The following is a 24,916-nucleotide window of genomic DNA, read 5'->3' as shown; positions in this document are numbered from 1 at the left end:
ATATGGGCTCCCCTATAACAGTGCAGCCCAAATCTTGCCTATTAGGAATTTTTCCAGAGCCGGAACTGAATAAGTTTACCCAAAATATTTCTCCATGAAGCCCTCACACTGGATAGTGGAAGTGAATGACACATTACCATACAAGGAACGTGTCTATTCCCATAGAGGATGTCCCTCCAAGTATGATAAAATATGGGAGAGGTGGCTTAAGGCTTCTGAAAACATACATCATTTTGTAACATGATACTTCTAATGATAACTATACAGCAATCACCAAAGCAAGAAAAATGTTTGTTCCAGCCAGTAGTAATGATGTTTTAGGTCTCCAAGAAAACATGTACATATACACATACATATATATATTATATATATATATATATATATATATATATATTCTGGGAACAGCAAAACAGTCCTATTTCTTCACCTGGTTGTCAGTCTGGAGAGATGGCTGGTGGAGAGGTCTGGTCCTTGGACAAAACCAAGGTCTTCTATGCTTGCGAACAGAAGAGGCTTGGAATGTGATGTTTGTGGTAGATACCTGGCAAATTTTCCTTATGTTTTCCGTAAATTTTCATTGTTCGTGCTGAAAAATTGGCTCGGGAGCTCATTTAACATGCTAGAATTCCTCATGTGTGCCAAGCCCCCTGGTAACTTTGCTTTGAGCTATATTTAAACAAGTTTTCATGTGCACTACGAAATATACCAGTAATCATGACTGGTCAGTAATACCCAAAGAACATACTGTATAATAATAAAAGCAGTCATACAATTGACCACCAGAGATGACTACAAATGCACCAGATCTAAATTGAATTCATCTATTTATATAGAACAAAAATGTTTTGCAGTGCCTTACAAAATATACGGATCATTCACATCAGTAACCACCTCTATAGGAGCTCTATAAAAGTTCCCGTCACAGCTCTACAGAAACACGTGTTATCAGTAATAAACCAGCAGGTATATGTTTCTGTGTACTGTTCTGGGGAGTTCTTAGTAAACCAACCTGCGAGATGGCCATACATACTGTAGCCTGACGCTAGCAAGTCATGCGAACTTCAACTATCTCTTGCCATATTTGGGCTTTTATGTGACATTTTATGGGGACAGTAACCAGCAGCACTGGCAGTCAGGGGGTTCTCAACACGAATAGAGATCATTTCGACCCAAGAATGTCCTGACCATATCTTCATTTAATTGTATGAAAAAATAAAATAAAAAGAAGAAGTTACACAGTGTACGACAAGCCTTAGGCCCCTTTCACACGGGGTGGATCAGTAATGATCCGCCCGGTGATGATCCGCTCGCTCAGCGGGGATCGCTCCGTTGTCCCCGCTGAGCCAGCAGATAACAGGGCGGTCCCAGCACACTGTGCGGGGACCGCCCTGTCAGCTCTCCGCTCTCCTCTATGGGGATCGGATGAGCACAGACCGTCTGTCCGTGTTCTTCCGATCCACTCTGCAGACGGATAGAAAAATAGGATTTTCCTCCATCTGCAGAATTGCACAGTAGCGGAGGCGGACAATAGCGGGTGTCTGCGGATGTTCATCCGCAGACACCCGCTATCCCATAGGGATGCATGTATGTCCGTATTTCATCCGCAAACGGATGGATGAAATACAGACATACTGTCCGCATGTGTGAAAGGGGCCTTATATATCATACGCAGCTCTAACACAATGTTTCTTAAAAAATGTTTATTTAATTATTGACAAAACATGATATAAATAAAGTGGAAGAATATTCCAAATGAGGCAGCTGTAGTGTCCGATATGTTTAGATAACATGGAAATATATTAAAATGATCTATTACTCTAATTTCCTACTGGAAAAGAATGGAGAAGGGGGAAGGAACCAAAAAAAAAGTAATCAAAAATTGGAGCGGAAGTGAGATTATTAGTCTGTATAAATCTGAATCTTAAAACAAAACCAAAAAAAACAAAAAACAAACACCCAACAGACTATAAGCCAAACCATCCAATACACAGAAATTTCAGAGCTTGTAAACATTTAAATACTGCTATAAAGTCTTTTCATCTTGCCAGCCGATGATCTATTACTCTCTACAGTAAGTGTATATGGGTGGCAGGAGACCAGTATTGGAGCCAAACCAACTCTCTTACCTGCAGCTTACGTGCCACTAAACCTTACAGACATCACTCCCAGTGTATGCATGAACATTTCGTCAACTACAGAATAAAAAGACCTATTCAGTTGCTTTCCATTGCAAAGTGTCAATGTCAAATGCACATCTTTGAAATGATGCTTACAATATTCATTGAACAACAAATGTCCCACTTGGGCTGTACTAAGCATGAGTAATAGTCTATAGAGTGGTGTGTAAAGGTCACGTTTGGCTTGGTGACACTTCTAAAAACACGCAGATAGCATTGAGGAAGTCCTGTGTCCGTTCTGCATGCACCCAGTGTCCAGCTCCTTCAATGTACTCAATATTTGCACAAGGAAAAAGTCTTTCTATGTCTGGATAATTTTCAGAGCTGTTAACATAAAAAAACAAAAAAATAAATAAACTTAGTTTCATTCAGACTTTTTCGATTAGGATATAAAAAAAATAAATGAGAGAGAATGAAACCAAAGCAATGAACAGGCCCTGGATGAACATTTCTTCACTCAGCTTGGAAATTGCACTTGTTAAAAGGAGAAGTAAAGCGGTTTTACAAAAAGTGCTGACTGGCAGGCTTTTTTTTTTTTTTTTTATGATGGTGGTGCAGGTCTCTGCTGTCATAGATGCATTCACCTGCCTGTCAGAACTTTTATGTTTGAGTTCACCTTTGGAACATCTTAAAATGTTCTACCCATATTTAGGGTGGAAAATTAAACATGTTCCAGCTACTGTAGCCTCACCCCCATCTCCCTTCCTGTGACAGCAGGCGGGGGATCTTCTCCCAGCACCCGCCGTCAAAATTGATAAAAACCGAGCAGCTGTGCAGTGCTCCACCCACATGGCTGCATCATTCATTCATTAAAAGAGCTCTATGAATGAACTACAAGTACCATCAGCCTCTGGAGCCGACTTGCAGTTATCAATAAACTGGAAGGGCACTGGTGAGAGCTCTCTTAGTACAGATACAGGCAGACAGTGTACCGAGAGTCTGCAGGATCCAGACACTGCACCAGCGATCTACTGATTGAGGGTGCAATGCCTTACATGAGGCAGAGAAAAAAAATAAAATGTGCATTTGTACCTGCAAAATGTGCATTTATAATTTTGTTTTGGAAAAGGTGAACTTAGCCTTTAACCATGGATGCACAGCTCCTTGTTCTTGGCACGCTTTTGTGCCAGGACAGAGAAACTTCTATGCATTTTTACAGAAATGATGTCATCCCAGCCCATGACTCTGAAACCCTGAAGACCATGTGAAGATGGAGGGAAGCACAGACAATGCAGGAAAGGAGTGCTTTGCTTAGCAAGTCTGCCATAATGTGGGAATATGCTGTGCAAACCTTCACATTAAAGAGGTTCTAAAGTCAGAAGGTTTTTCATCTTAATGCATTCTATGCATTAAGAGAAAAAGCATTCTGTGTACAGCAGCGCCCCCTCAGCCCCCCCCCCCCCAATACTTACCGGAGCCCCCTCCAGATCCAGGGATGCATTGGCTCCTGCTGCAATCAAAGTCAGTCAGCCAATGAGAAGAAAAAGGGGGCGGGGTGGGCCGCACCTCCATGTCTGAATGGACACAGAGCTGTGACTTGGCTCAGGTGCCTCCATAGCAAGCTATTTTCTGTGAGGGGATTCAACAAAAGGGAGGGGCCAGGAGCACTGATAAGGGACCCACGAAGAGGAAGATGTGGGCTGCTGTGCAAAACCATTTTACACAGTAGGGAAGTACAACATGTTATTTTGAATACAAAAAAAACAAAACAAATAAGGCTTTACAAATCACTTTAACCAGTTCCTGACCAGCGCATGACGATGTACGTCGGCAGAATGGCACGGGCAGGCAAACTGGCGTACAGGTATGTCCAGTTGAATTTGCCACCCTGCCATCGCATGCGTGTCGGTCGGGACCCCCACGAGTCCGTTAGGTGGTCCCATGGACTTGATCGCCACGGGGATACCCGCGATCGTCTCACAAGGCGGCTGAATGGGGAGATCCCGTTGTAAACAGCATCTCCCCATTCTGCCTAGCAACAAGTGACACTGATCTCTGCTTCCTGTGATTGGAGTAGAGATCAGTGTTCACTAGCACACAGCCCAGCCCCCCACAGTTAGTAACACGCCCCTAGGACACACTTAACCCTTACACCGCCACCCCCTGGTTAACCCCTTCACTACCAGTGTCATTTACACAGGAATCAGTGCATTTCTATAGCACTGATTGCTGTATAAAATGACAATGGTCCCAAAAATGTGTCAAAAATGTCCGATGTGTCTGCCATAATGTCGCAGTCACAATAAAAATTGCATGACGCCGCCATTACTAGTAAAAAAAATTAAAAAATGATTAATAAAAATGCCATAAAACTATCCCCCATTTTGTAAATGCTATAAATTTTGCCCAAACCAATCAATCGCTTATTGCGATTTTTTTTTTTTACCAAAAACATGTGGAAGAATACGTATCGGCCTAAACTGAGGAATTTTTATTTATACATTTATATATATATATATATATATATATATATATATATATATATATATATATATATATATATATATATATATATATATATATATATATATATATATATATATATATATATATATATTTTTTTTTTTTTTTTTTTTTGGGGGGGATATTTATTATAGCAAAAAGTAAAAAATAATACTTTTCAAAATTGTCGCTCTTTTTGTTTATAGCGCAAAAAATAAAAACCGCAGGGGTGATCAAATACCACCAATAGAAAGCTCTATTTGTGGGGGACAAAAAAAATAAAAAGGATGTCAATTTTGTTTGGGAGCCACGTCACACGCCCAAGCAATTGTCAGTTAAAACGACGCAGTGCTGATTCGCAAAAAGTGGTCTGGTCATTGGCCTGCAAATTGGTCTGGTCTGAAAGTGGTTAAGGCAATAATCTCCCCGGGGACCGGAAATAGATTGTTTTGTTTGACTATTCTTATTACAGAATATCAGCATTATTTAAACAAAGGGCGTAAGAAGCAAGTATTGTGAAGAGAAAATCAGTCAACATTCTTGTTACTGAAGTCAAACTTCACAAAATGGATTCCGATTTGTTGCTCTGGGTATCACATTTGTAGTTAGCATTTTTTTTTTTTTTTTTTTTTATGTGGTAAGCTATTTCTACCCATCTCTCAGTGGAGTAAAAAAAATAAAATAAAATAAAAAATAAAAAAGGTCCAGATCCATTGTGACATCAGCCTCCTTGGGTATGTTCATATGATCATTTAGATGTTTACCCAGTAAATTTTTCAAAAACTTTCCCCAACAATTAATAAATGATAAAATATTTGTTGAAATAACGGAGGGCTGATAAAATATTTTCAATGACTCCCATTCTAAAATTGGGGGCTTTCCCAGGGCACTGTGGAAGACTAAAGTTCTCTGCAGGGACCGCGGGGCACTGTTGGAGACTCTGCCGTTAGCTAGGGACGACTGCAGAGGATTGGGGGACACTTTGGGAGGTTGAGGAGGATTCGTTGTAGGAGGTTGCGGGGCAATGAGGGCCACTATGGGAGCTGGGAGGCACTGTGGGGAGTATGGGGATCAGCAGCTGGCTGATTGCCTGTGAGGACGGAGGCTGCGGGCCACAGCCAGGTGGTTGAGAACAATTTAGATGACTCTGTCCACCCAAAAAAAAAAAAAAAAATACAAAGTCCTCTACAGCATGTAGATATTAAAATGAGAGAGCAAAGGAAGAGCTCTGTATCCCGTATTGGGAAAGATCAATTGTTTTAGGAAGATGCTATTTTTAATCAATCAGCTCTTTATTTTTTAGTTCAATAAAGAACAAGCTGCACCACTATTGTAGAAATGTGTTCACTGCAATGTTGATTAAAGGTCTAAATTTGTATCCTTGATCCATTTTTACCGCAGGCACAAAAGGAGTTATCGTGTCATTTGATTTTGTAAAAAGGGAGGCGCATGAATGTGTACCGTAAAACCCCATAAGTCTCTTACCTTATGTAAGGAGAGTTAGCCCCTCCCAGGAACAGTGTGGGCCCAGGATAAGGGTCATGGAACTCTGGGAAGTCTAACAGATCTTGCAGATGGTTTGCAATAGCCTCCAGATTCACTCTCCACTTGAAGCTCTCATTCTCTTGTACCAAGTTTGTTAGGAGAAACTGACGGACTGCTGGTTCCTGCATTTATTGCGGTACAAATGAAATCTTCAAAATGTATAAACTCTACAACCATTCTATACAATCCAGATTTTTCTTTTGGTTAAAACGAAAACATATGTTTGTATACACACACACAAAAAAAAAAAAAAAAAAAAAAAAACTTTGCTACCCATCAGAATAAAGCTGAAGACACTAGCATGTCTAGGAAGCATTTAGGGGGTCACTTTGAAGATGGCAGCCTTATATGACAGATGAGCTCTATAATACACTAAATTGTATGAGATACACTTGTCAATATGATTTGATTAAAGTAAAACTTAAATTAAGGTTAAGTTTTAAGTTTAAATAAAAAAAAAAAAAATGAATGGAAGTATACATTTTTTAGATCCTAACTTCAGTGAACAATTTGTAATGACAGTATACACTATATTACCAAAAGTATTGGGATGAACTTTAATGGCATCCCAGTCTTAGTCCGTAGGGTTCAATAATGAGTTGGCCCACCCTTTGCAGCTGTAACAGTCTCAACTATTCTGTGAAGACTGTCCACGAGGTGTATCTATGGGAACGTTTGACCATTCTTCCAGAAGCGCATATGCAAGGTCAGGCACTGATGTGGACAGAAGGCCTGGCCTCGCAGTCTCCACTCTATTCCATACCAAAAGTGTTCTATCTGGTTGAGGTCAGGACTCTGGGGTAGAGGGACTTAACTGGCCTGCACAAACTCGCTCATCCATGCCTTTATGGACCTTGCTTTGTGCACTGGTCCAAATTATTTGGTGGAGGGGTGATTATGGTGTGGGGGTTACTTTTCAGGGATTGGCCCTAGTTCCAGTGAAGGGAATTCTTATGCCCCGTACACACACGATCGGACTTTCCGACAACAAAACCATGGATTTTTATTTGAAAGTATGTTGGCTCCAACTTGTCTTGCATATGCACGGTCATCCAAATGTTGGCCAACAATTGCGAACGTAGTGACGTACAAGATGTACGTGATGTCTCCATTACGAACACTAGTTTTACAAGACGCTTCCGGCTCCTACTCGATTCCAGGCATGCGTGGACTTTTGTCCGACAGACATGTGTACACACAATCGGAAAGTCCGACAACAAACATTTGTTGGCGGAAAATTTGAGAAACTGCTAGCCAACATTTGTTGGTGCAAAGTCCAACAAAATGTTCGATGGAGCATACACACGGTCATAATTTCCACCAACAAGCTCACATCCAACATTTATTGTTGCAAAATCTGATCGTGTGTACGGGGCATTAGAGTGTCGGCATACCATAACATTTTGGACAATTTCATGCTCATAAATTTGTGGAAACAGTTTGGGGCTTTCCCATTCCTCTTCCAACAGGACTATGCACCAGTGCACAAAGCAAGGATCATAACGACATGGATGAACGAGTTTGGAGTGGAGGAACTTGGCTGGCCTGCACAGAGATAGACCTCAACCAGATAGAACACCTTTTGGGATGAATTTGAGCAGAGACTGCAAGTCAGGCCTTCTTGTCCGCATAAGTGCCTGACCTCACAAATGCCTTTCTGGAAGAATGGTCAAACATTCCCATAGACACACTCCTAAACCTTGTGGACATCCTTCCCAGAAGAGCTGAAGCTGTCATAGATGAGATGGGTGGGCAAACTCAATATTGAACCCTACGGACTAAGACTAGAATGCCAATAAAGTTCATGTGCGTGTAAAGGCAGGTGTCCCAATACTTTTGAAAATATAGTGTACATGTACATGGGAACAGTCATATTTAAGATGGCTATACAGGGCTCAAAATTTGCCCGATTCCTGCTGGGTGAGACTCCAGCTGTGGGTGAGCCTGTTGGCACCACCTGAAATGACAAAACTCAACTGAAAATTCAGAGTAGCTGGGTGGTCTTAATGGATGCAGTAAACGGTTGGGTATTCAGACAACTGTAGGTGCTACGGATATTTAAATAAAATAGCAGGTAGTGCAGAATCCTCTGTGCACAATGCTTAGAATGGATAGAGGAATCTATTGATTTTCTGTAATTCAGCCCACTGGCTGAACAGGAGAAATATAGCCATGTGTATGACTAGCTGCTGTGCTTCTTTTAGCAGTGATGTACTATGATTAAAGATTAACTCCACTTTTGGTGAGAAAAACACATTGGAGTAGTGCTGGTGTTTCTCCCTCTGACAGAGCCATTGGTTGGGGCTGAGCTGTGCATGTCACACAGCTTGCCATGGGGGCACACCCAGGGAAAGAGGAGCCGAAAGTGCTTGTATGGGACCCCAGAAGAGAAGGTAAGGGGCCACCCTGTGCAATATGCTTGCAAGTATAAACCCTTTTTTCATTTTAGGTAAAAAACTTGAGCATCAGGGTGGAGTCCCCACTGTCAGAATACAATAGCTCAGTGGATAAGATCCCTGCATCCACATCATTATGGGGATGCAGTGATCTGAGTTTTTTGTTCAACCTGCATTGAAAAAATAAATAAAATCTCTACCCAACTTTAGACATTCTCAAAGATAATGTATAGCTATGATCTTAGGTTGGCTTCAGACCTTTGATCTCTGTTGCGGTACATTACTGTGTACTGTGGTAAGCCAGCCCCTTTAGTAATAAATTAGCATATACCATGCGTTTTGGTAGTGCTGCAGTGTGGGTGTGTTGCCTGCTACTTTCATTGTGGATTTGAGTGCCGTTCTAAAATGCCACTGCAATGCACAGCACAGAACGCCATGCATTATATTAAGGTATGGTAAAACAAGTGTTTGTACTTCTCCTGTGGATCACAGGAGTGCTGTTCGTTCCATTTTCAGACGCCCACTGTCAGCTGACATCACAGAGCCAGTCCAGGCTAGGGAAAGATTGCGGCCATATGTTTGGGATCAGCCCAGATCCTTGGACTGGCACCCAGTTCTGCCTCTCAGCTACTGAGAGCCAAAAAAAAAAAAAAAAGCACAATATGATTACTATCCACTAGCGAATATAATTATAGTTTTATTACTGCACTGTAAGGGGGATGCCTAGAAAATAAAAAATAATTTGTGGCTGGAACTCCGCTTTAAGGTTTAGCATATATACAGTATGTAATGCCAGAGTCATTTATCCACAAGCAGAATTATGGAGAAAATAAGGAGAGAACGACCCCTACCAGTACAAAGGCACTAAGTTGCTTGTCTGCCAGACTCCGTGCTGCTGACCTTGGCATCTTCCCTTCCAAATGTATATTCTGCATGGCTTTAATGAATTGTGGGAAACCAGACTGGGGGATTGTGGGAGAAGGACTTATGTCAACGGATACCAAACGCTCTACCAGTTGTGTCTGGAGGCACAGAAAAGAAGAGAGACAATGGTTAGATAAGCATATCACTCCCGAACTATCAACAAATGTATTTGTTTTATGCAACTTGTCAAGAAATCGTCACATTTTAAAGGTCATCATTGACTGTTCAAAGTACACCTATGATCAAATGTTAACTCAAAGCAGATCTTAAAGGGGTTGTAAAGGTAAATCTTTTTTCACCTTAATGCATTAAGGTGAAAAAACATCTGACAGTGCCGGCGCCCCCAGCCTCCCCGTTTTACTTACCTCACCCCTCGAAAATCTCGCGCTCGCCCCCGTCTTTTCCACCATTCAGCCTGGCCGCTGATTGGCTGGAGTGGATGGATGGAAAGCAGCGCAGCCATTGGCTCGCGCTGCTGTCAATCACATCCACTGACGCGGAGCGCCGGGGGCGGGGCCGTGTGATACAGCGAGCGGCTATAGCCGCCGGCTGTATCAGGGGAGCGCGCCCGCAGGTGCTTCTCACCATGCGAGGGAGCTCGCATGAACGTGAGAAGCACCTGCGGGAGGAAGCCGAGACAGCAGCCGAGGGACCCCAGAAGAGCAGGTTCAGGGCCACTCTGTGCAAAACAAGCTGCACAGTGGAGGCAAGTATGACATGTTTGTTATTTAAAAAAAAAAAAAAAAAAAAAAAAAAAAAAATTAATTCACTTTACAATCCCTTTAAGCATAAAATGGCAAGTAATGTCTAAGGGCTCCTTCACACGGACGTGTCCATGTACGGAGCCCGCTCTGCTCAGCAGGGGATTGCTCCGTCGATCCCCGCTGAGCAGGAAGATGACAGGTCTGTCTCTGCACACTGTGCAGGGATGGACCTGTCAAAGCGCGGCTCTCCCCAATGGGGATTCGGATGAGGACGGACCGTAGAGTGCGTTGTCACCCGATCCAATCCTCAGACAGATGGAAAAGTAGGTTTTTCCTCCGTCACACTTTTTCGGATCGGAGCGGGTCGAATGTCAGCGGACATGTTACCGCTGACATCCGATGCTCCATAGAGCTCTACAGAGCGCCTGTTCAGGTCCGCCTAAAAAAAACTGACAGGTGGACCTGAATGGATCGTCCATTTGAAAGAGGCTTTAGTGTAAGGCCTCATGCCCACACAGGGCTAAAAAAAAATAATAATAATAAATAAAAAAAAAAAAAAAAAAAAAAAGAAATCCAAAACACACACACACACACACACACACACACACACACATACACACGTTTTTTTTTTTCAGCTTGTAAAAGCACCTCTTCGTAAGCCTATGAGGGAGATTTACTAAAACTGGTGCAGCTGTGCATAGTAACCAGAGTCTAGATTTTATTGTCAAAAGAGGAGAGCTCTGGAAGGGAAGGCCCAGCGCCCCCCCCCCCCCCCCCCTCCACACACACACACACACACAAACAGAGCTCCCTCCGCTGTCACCTTTTTTTTCCTCTTGGTGTCAGGAAAACTTGTCAGAAGTGATTCATGCTGATAGCAGAGGAAAGAAGCAGCAGTAGAACTGGATTAAAAGCCCAAAGGAGACCAAAATTTAGCTCTTTAGCATCAACTCAACCTGTTTGGAGGAGGAATTCTGCCTATGACCCCCCAAGAGCTGCTCTTAGAAGGTTTTTTCACCTTCACGAGTAAAGGTAAAACAGCTTCTGCCTTTACAACCACTTTAGCATCTTTGTCCTAGACTAAAATCCTTCTAGGCATCATAGTAGTTTAACTGCTTACCAACCAGCAGCTGTCATACTGCGGCAGGTGGGCACGATCCCGAAAACCACCGTAGCTATACGTTGGCTAGCGGGATCGGGATAGCAGGTGCGCGCCCAATGCACAGCAGAGGTAGCAATGCTTGTGGCCGACGGTCACGATGACGGGCGGTCACAATCGATCGTGAGCACGAGGGACAGAACACACAAATCCCTGTTCCTATTAGCTAGGAAACACAATCCGTCACTTCCTCTAGTCAGTCCCCTCCCCCTTCAGTGTTAACCCCTTCACCGCCAGTGACAATTTTACAGTAATCGATGCATTTTTATAGCACTGATCGCTGTATAAATGCCAATGGTCCCAAGAATGTGTCAAAATTGTCCAATGTGTCCGCCATAATGTCGCAGTCATGGGAAAAAAAAAAATATATAAAAAACCCAGAAACTATCAAAATACCACCAAAAGAAAGCTCTATTTGTGGGAAAAAAATGCATCAATTTTGTTTGGGTGCAGCGTCGCACAATTGCCAGTTAAAGCGACGCAGTGCCGAATCGCAAAAAAATGGCCTGGCCATACAGCAGCCAAATATTCTGGGGCTGAAGTGGTTAAACCTAGATGCGTGTGTAGTGTTATATTCTGGTTTGGTGCAGCATTTCCCCTCCAAAATGTACTTAAGCCCTTCTTTTCTTTAACTCCAAGTTAAAAGTAAAGTAAATCTAAACCCTACCTGGATAATATTTAGTTTGCAAAAGCACAGTTTATTGAACAAGTGAAATGTACTCTTTTCCAGCTATATCCTGTCTACACGTACTCATTCCAGTATCTGTTGCACATCATTGTTCTGGACCAGCCCACAAACTGGTGCAGCTGTGCATAGGAACCAACCACCTTCTAGGTTTTATTGTCAAAGCTTAACCCCTTTGCACTTAAGGGTAAAACAAATCTAAATTCCTAAGCACAGATTTGCAACTTTGACATGTGTTAGTAAAACCTCACATCAAGAGAGAAAGAGAAAGAGAAAAAGAAGAGAAAAAGAAGAGAAGAAGAAGAGAAGAAGAGAAGAAGAAGAGAAGAAGAAGAGAAGAAGAAGAGAAGAAGAAGAGAAGAAGAAGAGAAGAAGAAGAGAGAAGAAGAAGAATCTCTCCTTCATTCACAGAGAACGAAAAACACAGGGACGGGCTTTACAGTGACTGATCACTTGGATAGCCAGAGTCTATATCGGAGCGATCAGGTGACCCGGAATCTCCAGATCCGATTGTTAGTACGGCAAAAAAAGGGAGATACACAAATATACGGAAAAAAGCCCAGTCTAGTGGGGCTGCATATTTGTGTTACATTGGCATGAAGAGGTTAAAATGAACAAGCTGCGTTGGCATGGCCGTTTGTACTTTCCACCCAAGGCAAATGTGACAATGGTAGCAACGTAGAAATACTACAGGAAAAACAATGTTGCCCTATAAAACGGGAACAAAAGCACATTCAAAGTAAGATCACCAGATATAATTTTAATAAAAGCTGTATAATTAAAGTAGCTGAAAACAAATGGTGAAAAGATAAACTTGTTAAAGCTCAAATTTATTAAAGCGCCCCGGTCCCCGTGAGCTTGTGCACAGAAGCGAACGCATATGCAAGTCCCGCCCACATATTCAAACCACACATGTGAAGTATCAACGCGAACGTTAGAGCGAGAGCAATAATTCTAGCCACAGACCTCCTCTGTAACTAAAAACATGTAACCAGTAAAACATTTTAAAATGACACCTATGGAGATTTTTAAGTACCAAAGTTTGGCGCCATTCTATGAGCTTGTGCAATTTTGAAGCGTGACATTATAGGAATCCATTTACTCAGCGCAACTTCATCTTTAACATTATGCAACAAAAATTGGGCTAACTTTACTGTTCGTTTTTTTTTTTTTTGAAAGCATAAAAAGTTTTTCCCCCAAAAAAAAAAAAGAATTCAAAAATAACGCGTTTGAAAAATTGCTGCGCAAATACAGTGCGAGATAAAAAGTTGCAACGACCGCCATTGTATTCTCTAGGGTCTGCAAAAAAAAAAAAAAACACATGTGTTTGGGGGTTCTATGCAATTTTCTAGCAAATAAATGATGATTTTTACATGTAGGCCAGAAATATCTGAACTGGCCTGGGTGGCAAGTGGTTAAACAGTTCTAAACAGACTTATGCTTCAAAAAAGTCATCTGCACCACAAAAGACAAGTCATCATAAACTAAACCACATCAGCACTCTTACGCATCACATCAGCAAAATTTGAGAAAGAAGGCTCCTGTTCTGCAAGCTCAACTGGTCAGCAATAACGATAACAAAAGAGAAACTGGAATAGTTTTGGGTCAATGACACATTTTTACTTCTGTTTTTTGTAGTAAAGAGATAACATTTTACACACGTACAGCAATACGGAGAGAGGTGGAAGAGTCACTGACTCATTCTAGCTGGAGTTCTTAAACTCTGTAAAGCAGGGGTGTCCAACCTTTTGAAGAGTGAGGGCCACTTAAGTGACTTGGCAATTGGTCGTGGGCCACACAGAGTGGACCGGGCGGATGACAGGTTCGTGTCCTCTCTGCATATGCAGAGTGGACACGGACACAGCACGCTCTACTATATGGGTCCTCTTATCCGATCTGCCCAGATGAAGGGCACTGCCCTTCTGTTTTTTTTTTTTTTTTTTTTTTTTTTTTTTTTTTTTAGGGGGGGGGGGGGGTGTGACTGTGCTGGTAACCCACAGGTGCACTGCACCTGTGGATCAGTTTGAAAGCAGCCCAGTAACCATTGCAGAACAGATATTCCCATATATACAGTGTGATTTTAGTAATGTACATTCAATAACAGTGTTCCATTTAGGTATCACCGGCTGTTGCTGTCCCAGGCAGAGTGCATTTGGTATCACTTCGCCTGCGACAGGAGCCGGTGCTACACAGGAACCATCGGCTTATGCGACACTGCTCTCTCCACAGCTGTGCTTCCTCTACTGCCCGGCTTAATTGATTATACTGATGCTCTGGGATGGTGGGTTGGCACGATCTGGGCTTGTGAACTCACCATCCCAGAACAGGAGGTCGTGGGCCTTATCAGAGGGCTCCACGGGCCACATGTGGCCCCCGAGGCACTGGTTGGGCACCCCTGCTGTGAAGCTTTTTTTAGTCCCAATCATAATACATAAAAAAAATATTTACAAAACCACTATACAGTACATTTCTCATATACAGTCCTAAATTATATGGCAATTAAGGGTTACATAATGTACTTTTGTACAGTTTCCCTTTCATGCAGACCCCTTTCTCCCTAGGTAGTCCTTGCTATGGGAGGTGGAAAATGCATTTATAGAATATTTGTACTAAAGGTAAAGTTATCCTTTGACCTCAAACATTAAGAGCTCCTTCATATGCGTGTTTATTATGCAGAAAGGAGCAATGCTCACATAACACGCCTGCAGCATTTATGATGCTCTTTTGTTGTGTTTTTATAAAGTGTTGAAAAAGCTTTAAGAATGCTTGATAAATGCCCATGTAAGTGTTGCTTTTTGAGTGGAAATTGCTTAAAGGGGAAGTAATGTAGAGGAAATGATCTACTTTGAGGAGTGTTTAGGTTGTGGTGTGATAGCAGGCATTTCTGGGAATTCTCTGCTAGATGGATTTGTATACTTTGACCTCTGACACTTGGCTTGGTCCAGCTCAACTTTGCTGACATTAAATACTTTGCCACTGACAATAATGCTTAATGCCTCTGCTCCTGCCTGGCACAGTCAGTATTGCTAGCTGGTTGATGCTTTTGCAGAAACAAATGGCGTTACCACAGGGCTGCTCTGTACAACCAGGAAGTGACTGGAGCTGCTTGGTCCTAGTTCTCTATTTCCCAGTGCATTCTGGGATACTGCCTCTCCCTCAGTCCCCAGTTAACGTAGTTGTATTGTATAACATGTATTGAGACAAATGACACGGCAAAAGCACTATGCTATATATCATGCTTTAACCACTTTAGGACCGCTCTGTAGCAGGATATACTGCTACAGGGTAGCCCTCCTGTGCAGAATCACACACACACACAGGGCTGCTTCTACTCACAGCAGAAGCCGATCTGAGTGTGCCGGGTAATGGATGTCTACCTGCACCCACGATCATCAGGCAGAGACACACAACAGAGCTCTGCCTATGTAAACAAGGCAGAGATCAGGTCTGATTGGGGGGGGGGGGGAGTAATGGAATGTCTTTCCCTGCAAATCACTTCCCCTAGTAAAAGCAGCACATACACGGAGCCATTGTGTTCTTCTGACGACAGGCGGCCGGCGGAAACGGTCCCTGCCAGGAGAACACAGCGATTACTGCTAGCAGCTGTTTATAGGTGCAAGCAGTAATCGCATGCAAAAGCTGGCAGGCTGGTTGTACCCAAGTTGATCAATCAACTTGGGTACATTCAGCCTGCCCACACAGTTCAAATCTCAGCTGTTGAACTGGCCGAGATTTTAACCGCCTATGTCCAGCTTAACACATCATAAATGCTCTAGGTGTTAAGGTGTGGTTAACAAGCCTCAGGCCGCGTACACACGCGGGGACTGTTCGCCCAACTTTGTCCGTCAAACAGTTTCGGCAAACAGTCCGCTCAAAATTAGCATGGACGGACATGGCCACACACGACGAACGAACAGTTTGCTGAAACCGTGCGCGATGACGTGAATGGCACGTACGACGGGACGAAAAATACGACGTCCTATACACTGCATTATAACTTTCGGCGTGTAAATCCTTTCTGAGCATGCGCGGAACTTAGTTTGACGAACAAGCCTACACACGAGGGGACTGTTCGCTGAAACAAAGTTTCAGCGGACAGTTTTTCGGAATTTCCGAAAAACCTTGTTCAGCGGACTGTTCGCTGAAACTGTCCGCTGAAAGCCCACACACGAGCGGACTGTTTGCCGAAACACTGTTCAGCGGACAAAGTTGGGCGAACAGTCCCCGCGTGTGTACGCGGCCTCAGTGCTTCATGAAAGCAACATGTGCTTAATTCTTAACACACTTTTGCTCCTGTGTTAACAGCACTGGGTGGTGCCATTGTAATTTTCATGGCAGGCATTAAAGGGCAGTTATGCTGTATAAACACGGGGTATTGACACACATGTGAACAAGCCCTAAGTGTAATGTATTAATTTACTGTAAAGAAATGTGTGCAAATAAATAAAGGTTAGTATGTATTTAAAAATACGGCCCACTGATGCCAAATATTGCTCACCCCATCATATACGATACTGCAAAAGACTTGCTATAAACAGGGAAATCTCATGTCTTTTGAAGAATTTGGAATGCCTTGTTTAAATGGTTACTACTGGTCATGGTGTCTGATCTGTGTGTGTGGCCACTAAGGCTGGATTCGAACCTATGCAGTTTTAGTGCTTTTTGCAGATTTGCACTACAATCCATTCAACATGGTTTCCTATGGAACACGTACTGTAGCGCAAATCTACAAAATGCAAAAAGCACTAAAAATGCATAGGTGTGAATCCAGCCTAACATGTAAGAAAAAAATAAATAAATACTAGAGTGAGCAAGACTCAGTTCACACTGGGACGACTTAGCCACCTGACAAGTCCCGTTCCGTTCTGTACAATGGAACCGTTCTAATAGGAGCGACACAAGTCTATACAGAAGTCATTTTGCAAGCCGCTGCTGAAATCGGATGCAGGTCGCCTGAGGCAGTCATGCTGTAAGTCGCGCTGCAAGTCGTGCTGCCTCAGTGTGAACCGACCCTAAAGGAAAGGACTATTTTGTTCTTGTTAGTATTGTTTCCTTTATGAAAAGGTTTGTGGAACATATTTTGAATGAAGTCATTATGAATAAACACCTAAAGGCAACTTAAACCATGGAACTAGATGCCAACATTAGGCATAGCGGTTTGAAGTAGCTTCAATGCAAAGTATGGATCAAAGTCATTGTTGAAATAAAGCAGAGTAGCACTTATCACAAAGTATGCAATTGTATTTTATTATTACTAGCGATACTCTAGAATCTACAGTCATGAAAACAATGGAAAAAAAATCACAGCTTACTTCTTGCAGTGCCAAAGACATAGCAGTCTTGCCTCCCATGCTATGACCGATTAAGACACAGCTGGGTATTTCAAGTTGCTGCAGGACCTGCCGTACATCAGCACTCATTGTATGGTATGTGATGATGTCACTGTGAAAACTAGTACCATGATTACGGGCATCCAATGCCAATACCTGAAAGACATAATAGACATCACACTAACATAAGTACTATAAAGCATTTGCATACACGATATACACTACATGTACATATCAACATGAGGCATCTCTTACGGTTAGTTCTGTTATTATTTCCCAATTCCCATCAATCAGATTTATTCACATGCTGTAAAATAACCAAATGGAATCAAAACTCTGAATTTGATCGGTGAGTATGGTGAAAATACTTGCATATTACAGGCATTTAAATAGCACTGATAATTTACGCAGCACTTTACACAATATACATTCACATCAGTCCCTGCCCTCTAACGACTGCTCTTATGTTAACCTTAAAGCAGTATTAAACCCAAAAGCAAACACACATGATTTCTGCATTTTTTTAGGCTCTCTTTCTTCTATTTTCATAAGGTTAATCAGCAAGTAAGTTTGTTATTTTTGAAATGAACAAGCTCTCTAGAGCATATGTCAGTCAGTTTACAGGAATGAGACAACCCATTTAACACTGATAGGGGTGCTTATAATGATCAGTTTTTATGTAAAACCATTATCCCAAAAAGGAAAAAAAAAAAAAAAAACAGTTTGTTGTAATTCATTATAAAGGGTAAGCTGGAGTTTGGCTTCAATTTGTTTGTTTTATAAAGGTGAAAACAGAGGAGAAAAAAACCTAGACAAGAAAAGTAATGCAGCCACCACATCTGTACAATGTTGTCTCAAGCAGTCTCATCAGGCCTGCACAGGTTACCTACAGAAAACCTCTCCCTATGTTATGGAGATGAGGAGTGGAGAGATTCTGTTCTGTAGATATCTCCTAGGTGGAGAACACTGTTCCTCCAACAGCATACGTTTGAATAGGAAACAACACTTCACAAGATCCCCCTTCAACATGGGCCCTAATACTACTTCAGAGTGACATTTTTTTTTTTCTTGCATTTCTTTCTTTACATTTTCCAATGATTTTGCAAAACTTCAAAACATCCTGTAGGTAAAAAAGCTACAACTAACAACCCTCCAATACCATTAGGAGGAGAAAAACTGGGAAAGTCAATGGTAGAGAAGGACCTGGGTGTTTTGGTAGGTCATAGACTTAATAATAGCATGCAAAGCCAAGCTGCGGTTTCCTTTCTGTATTAACTGCTTCAGCTCCCGAAGATTTTACCCCCTTCCTGACCAGAGCACTTTTTGTGATTTGGCACTGCATCGCTTTAAATGACAGTTGCGCGGTCGTGCGACATTGCATCCAAACAAAATGTACATCTTTTTTTCCCACAAATAGAGCTTTATTTTGGTGGCATTTGATCAGCTCTACAGTTTTTATATTTTGCAATATAAAAAAAAAAATAGAGAGTGACAATAAAAAAAGCTATATATTTTTTACTTTTGCTATAATAAATATCCCCCAAAAATATATAAAAAAAAAAAACGAATTCTTTCCTCAGTTTAGGCCGATATGTATTCTTCTACATTTTTTTTGGGCACAAAAGTTATAGCGTCTACAAAATAGGGGATAGTTTTATTGCATTTGTATTATGATTTTTATTTTTTATTTTTATTAGTAATGGTGGGGATCTGCGATTTTATTTGACTGCGACACAATTTTGGGACCAGTCATTTATACAGTGATCATCGCTATAAAAATGCACTGATTACTGCGTAAATAATACTGGCAGGGAAGTGGTTAAACACTAGGGGGCGATGAAGGTGTTAAGTGTGTCCTAGCGAGTGATTCTAACTGTGGGGAGGAAGGGCTTCCACTCACATGACAGCGATCACTGTCCCGGATCACAGGGAGCAGTGAGCTCTTGCTTACATTGGCATCTCCTCATTCTGCGGCTTTGTGACAAGATCGCTGGGAGACCAGCGGACATCGAGTCTGCTGGTCCTGGTCATGCTGTATGCGGCGGGCACGCGCCCATTAGCTCCAGCAACTAAAAGGGGATGTACAGGTATGCCCATCGCTGCCATTGTGCCGGCGTATATTGGCGTGTAATGGTCAGCAAGTTGTTAATGGAGGTATAAGAGCGCGAGAGAGAGGGAGCGCGAGAGATCATTTTGCCCCTGAACAAATTAGTAAGCCTTAAAGTTTTTTTTACCTTCCTGTCCAGCTGCCCCCACTGATCACAATACTTACCTAAGCCCGTTCCCGAGATGTCCACAAGAGCTGAGGCTCTCCTGGGTCTCTCCCTCCTGACAGACTGAGATGCAGCAGCAGGAGCCATTGGCTCCCTCTGCTATCAATTACAGCCACTGTGGCAGGGATGAGCCACTCCCTGTCTTATGGACACAGAGAGCTGGCTCAGGAGTGAGCATGCACAAGTGCCCCTATAGCAAGCAGCTTGCTATGGGGGCACTCAGCAGGTGAGGGGCCCCGAGAAGAGGAGGATCGGTACAAAACCATCACACAGAGCCGGCAAGTATGACATATGTTCTTTTAATAAAAAAAATCCTTTACAATACCTTTAATCTGGAATTTGCAGTTCAGTTGTGAGGACCAGTTCACATCAAAGATACTGGAAAACTAGAGAAAAAGTGCAGAGCAGGGCAACAAAACTACAAGAGGCATGGGGGTTATCAGCTATGAGGAAAGATTAGCTGAACTGAATTTATTCTCTCTGGGGAGAAGGAGATTAAGGGGATAGGATCACCATATATAAATACACAAGTGGTCCATATAGTGAAGTTGGTGGGGGGGGGGGGGGGGTACTATATATCTAGAAGAGATTGAACTTCCATATATGGAAAGACTTCTTCACAGTGAGAGCTGTGAAAATGTGAACTAGACTACCTCTTGAACTAGTTCTGGCCAGCTCAGTAAATTTTTCTCTTTAACCACTTCAGGACCGCCCATATACTGCGCCAGGGCTGTGCAAAACTACGCACTTGTACGTCGTTTTGTGCATGAGATACTGTGGGTGTGTGCGCTGCACGCTGGCCAACTGCGATCTCTACACAGAGGCAGAACGGGGATCTGCCTATATAAACAAGGCAGATCTCCATTCTGACAGAAGACAACAAACACTGAGATTGGCTGTTCCTAGTGAACAGGAACAGCAACCTGTGTTGACCCAGTGAGCCCATCCCCCACACTGAGGGAACAAAGTTTACTCTTTGATCTCCCTTAGTGTTAACCCCTTCCCTGCCAGTGTAATTTATACATTGATCAGCACATTTTTTTATCATTGTATTGGTGTCACTGGTCCCCAAAGTGTCGCTTAGGGTCAGATTTGTCCAACGCAATATCACAGTCCCAAAAAAATAAAATAAAAAATAAATAAATAAATAAATCGCAGATCACCACCATTACCAGTATGAAAAAGTCCCTAAATCCATCCCCTATAACTTACGCTTATTGGGATTTTTTTTTTATTGGATATGCATTATAGCATAAAGTAAAATGTTTTTTTCAAAATTGTCTTTTCGTGCTACAAATAAAAAAAAAAAAAAAAGAAAAAAAAAAAAAAAAAAAGAGATCAAATACCACCAAAAGAAAGCTCTATTTGTGGGGGAAAAAAAAAGGCATACATTTTGTTTGGGTAAAACCACGCAATTGTCAGATAATCGCAAAAAATGGCCTGGCCATTAAAGGGGTAAATCCTTCCAGGGCTGAAGTGGTTAAAAAGCTGGATATATTCCTAAATGCTCAAAAATATCTGGATTTTAATATTTTTAGGTAATAACACCAGAGATTACTGATCCAGGGAATATCGGATTGCCTTCTGGGGAAATCACAAAATCATGGAGCCAATTGGATCGTGCTTTATAGGTTTTTTTTTTTTTAGCCTTCCTCTTGATATATATATATATATAGGACTCTGTATACAGATTTATACGCATTCATTTTATTAAACTTTTTTTTCCCCCTATTAGTTGAACTGAATGTTCTTTTTTTTTTTTTAACCTTACTAATTATGTAACTATAACATGACATGCACTTACTTTTCTGCCAGTCTTGCGCACCAAGGCTTTGGAAATAGACTGAAAGTTTGACTTGCTACCAAATAATCCATGAAGTAAAACCAGAGGGGGTGCAGGTGTTCTGCCTTCATACAGGTCATAAGATAGTGTCTTAACTCTGTAACATACAAGAAATTTGTGATGTAAAGAATTGTGCTAAAGCACCAAAGGATACAACTTGCAAGAATTTTACTGTTCAGACAGTGGAAACACAACTGATTTTATAGCACTAACATAAACATAATAAACTAGCGGGCAGCTAAACACTATGGGCCCAATATATAAGGGTAAGCGCTGTCCTGGCTGTAGCACCGCTTTCCTGTCTTCCTGGTCCCACAGAAGACACAGGCAGCAGCTATAGCTGTCCAGGAAGATGTACTGGGAAAACCATAATTACACTTACCAGTAACTGAATTTCTGATAATCTTCCAGGACAGCACACATTTTCCCACCCAGATGTTTTTAGTTTAACTGATTGCTGACCAGCCCCCCCATCATTATCCTGCGGCAAGGTGGCACAATTCCACGAATCGCAGTAGCTGTAAGTCGGCTCGCAAACTCGTTATTGTGGGCATGCGTGTGCTCCCATTGGCCAGCGGGGGAGCCAATCAGCGGGTCTGGTGGGCTCAAAGTCTGCCGGACACCCGCAATCGTTCCATGCAGTGACAGAATGGGGATCTGCCTGTGTAAACAAGTCAGATCTCCATTCTGACAGCGGAGATCACACAGATCCTGTCTTTCTGCTAAGCAGGAAGCTGGATCTGTGTGTTTCCCCAGTCACAGAGTCCCTCATACAGTTAGAAAACATCTACAGGGAACACATTTAACCCCTTGATCGCCCCTGATGTTAACCCCTTCCCTGCCGGTGTCAGCACAATAACAGTGCATATTTTTAGCACTAATTACTGTAATAATGTCACTGGTTCCCAAAAAAAAGTGTTAAAAATGTCAGTTAGGTGTCAGTGTTTTTCTGCTGCAATGTCACAGTCCCGCTAAAAATCACTGATCGCCACCATTACTAGTAAAAAAATAAATAACACAAAAAATTTGAAAAATAAAAAAAAAATCTATCCCCTGTTTTGTAGACGTGATATGTTTTGCGCAAACCAGTCAATATATGCTTATTGTGATTTTTTTTTTTTTTTACCAAAAATATATGTAGCAGAACACATATTGTCCTTAACTGATGACTACATTTGTTTTTTTACATTTTTTTTGGAAATGTTTTATAGCAGAAAGTAAAAAAAGTTGGCTTTTTCTTCAAAATTGTCGCACTTTTTTGTTTATAGCGCAAACAATAAAAAACGCAGAGGTGATTAAATACCACCCAAATAAAGCTCTAATTATGGGGAAAAAAGGACATCAATTTTGTTTGGTTACAGTGTTGCACAACCGCGCAATTATCAGTTAAAGCAACGCTGTGCTGTATCACAAAAAATGGCCTGGTTGGGGGGGGGGGGGGTGTAAATCCTTCCAGGGCTGAAGTGGTTAAAGTGATGGTGTTTGAAATTGTATTTCAAAGACATGGGTTCCCCCACCAAGAGCACACCAGGCCGTTCGGTCTGGTATGGATTTTCAGGGGAACCTGCAAGCTGGGAAAAAAAAAAAAAAAAAAGGCGTTAGGGTCCCCCCAAAATCCATACCAGACCCTTATCCAAGCACACAGCCCGGCAGGTCAAAGGCTGTGGAGCGCCGGGACTAGGGAGGTATAGCTGCTCTCAATCTCCACACTGTAGAAGGTGTCATGGTGCCTGGGGGAGAAGACGCTCCTCCCGCAGCTGCCCACACAGACTCCGCCTACTGCTCCACCAGCTCTTGTTTATCCTCATCCCCAGCCCATCACCCCCCAATAGAGCTCCAATCTGCTTGGTGTGGCAGAATATGTGATAGCAGCGAGTAAGGATGAGCTCAGGTGTGTTCGCAAACAGCACGTGTAGAGCACGCCAGAAAGTCGGCACTGCACAGTGCTAAGCACAGGCAGTGAGACATTTCCTGATCTCTGCAGCCACACATCAGGACAATGACTCACTGCTTGTGATTAGTGCTCCGCAATGCTAACTTCCTGTCGGGCTCTGCACGTGCTGTTTGTGAACACGCCTGAGCTCATACTTAGCGGGGGTCACTGTGTCAGCATGGATTTTACCGCCCCTCCCATCCTGGCACCCTAGATGGCTGTCTGTCCTGCCTAATGGTTATGCTGGTGTCCTATCATATACTGTCCCCCATTGGATAGTGTCCGCTGTGTACTGCGCATGCGCAGTACACAGCACACACAGATTCCGAAAATAGCCGAGGATGAATGGCGCCTGCGCCATGAGTCCAGGTTCTATCCCCACCATACAAGTGGACATAGAGTTGGAATATAAAAGAGCCAAGCCAGAAGCGTGGCAAGTGAAGCGAGCCCACGAGGGGCCCTCCAATTTTCCCAACCCTATGTCCGCTTGGATGGTGGGGCTACCACCTCCACTCACGGCGCAGGCGCCGTTCATCTTCTGGAGATTTTCCGAAGCTTCGTCTGCTCCGTACTGCGCATGCACAGTACGGGGCGGACACTATCTGCCAGAACACTGGCCCTGAATATAACATGTTTGTTATTTTTATAGGAAAAAATAAAGAGACTTTACAATCACTTTAAGATGGTAATTAAATTAGCCTCAGAACCTGTGTAATTCATATGTGTTCAGTAAGGATGAGCTCAAGCATGGTCGCACAGCCCATGTGCAGAGCCCACCAGTAAGTCGGCACAGCACTGCGCTAATCACAGGCGGTGAGATATTTTCCTGATGCGTGGCTGCAGAGATCAGGAAATGTCTCATTGCCTATGATTAGCGCAGCGCCGTGCCGACTTCCTGGTGGGCTCTGCACGTGGGCTGTGCAAACACGTCTGAGCTCATCCCTAGTGTTCAGGTTTAAAGGGATGAGATGATAACCCTATATACATTACACATTGAGGCTGTGCTTCAGTCTGGTTTTTATATATCATTTGTCCAACGGTTACATGTGACCGCCAGCCACCCTCTATGGAGACACAATGTTATTCTGAAGATAGAGATTGTCTCCTGAGATTATACTACAACTGACCAGCCAGGACCCCATCACAGGTCAGTGTGCCCACTTATCTACACACTCCTCCTATGAATGAAGGTGACACACACAGGTCACTGCAGAATCAAAGCCGGGGAATCACGCACAATGACATCACACGTGACGTAATCACGCACTCACTCACCCGCCATGGGTATTACGGCATGTCACATGGAAAGGTGGACCAGAAACCCGGGGAGCGGCCTTCGTTATGTTTCTCAGAGTCTGGTAGTGCCGAGCCAACACAGGGAAGACGAGACGCGCCATTGTTCACCGAACACCTTCACCCGTCCTAGGCTCGGCTATGGAAAGCACCGATACACCGGCGGCGTTTCTGAAGAAATCAGAGGCGGGGCTAAACGAGTCATGTGACCC

The 24,916-nt window shown here is 42.8% G+C and overlaps 1 protein-coding gene across 1 annotated transcript; it reads right to left on the bottom strand.

Annotated features, from left to right (window-relative positions):
• Window positions 1–1,685: 1,685 nt before the first annotated feature.
• ABHD11 (abhydrolase domain containing 11) lies at window positions 1,686–24,904 on the bottom strand. Its single transcript, XM_077480661.1, has 6 exons — window positions 24,687–24,904; window positions 21,440–21,575; window positions 17,345–17,518; window positions 9,412–9,582; window positions 6,105–6,286; window positions 1,686–2,501 (listed from the first exon to the last, which is right to left on the bottom strand). Exons 1-6 carry the CDS (start codon window positions 24,806–24,808, stop codon window positions 2,351–2,353), a joined length of 936 nt encoding a protein of 311 aa, XP_077336787.1. The 5' UTR covers window positions 24,809–24,904; the 3' UTR covers window positions 1,686–2,350.
• Between the last annotated feature and the right edge of the window lie 12 nt (window positions 24,905–24,916).

This window comes from Lithobates pipiens, unplaced genomic scaffold (genome assembly GCF_037356315.1).
Source record: "Lithobates pipiens isolate NorthernLeopardFrog02 unplaced genomic scaffold, aLitPip1_a1.2 Scaffold_16, whole genome shotgun sequence".
Taxonomy (NCBI): Eukaryota; Metazoa; Chordata; class Amphibia; order Anura; family Ranidae; genus Lithobates; species Lithobates pipiens.
The sequence above is the reverse complement of the archived record's forward strand: the minus strand, read 5'-3'. Positions and strand labels throughout refer to the sequence as shown.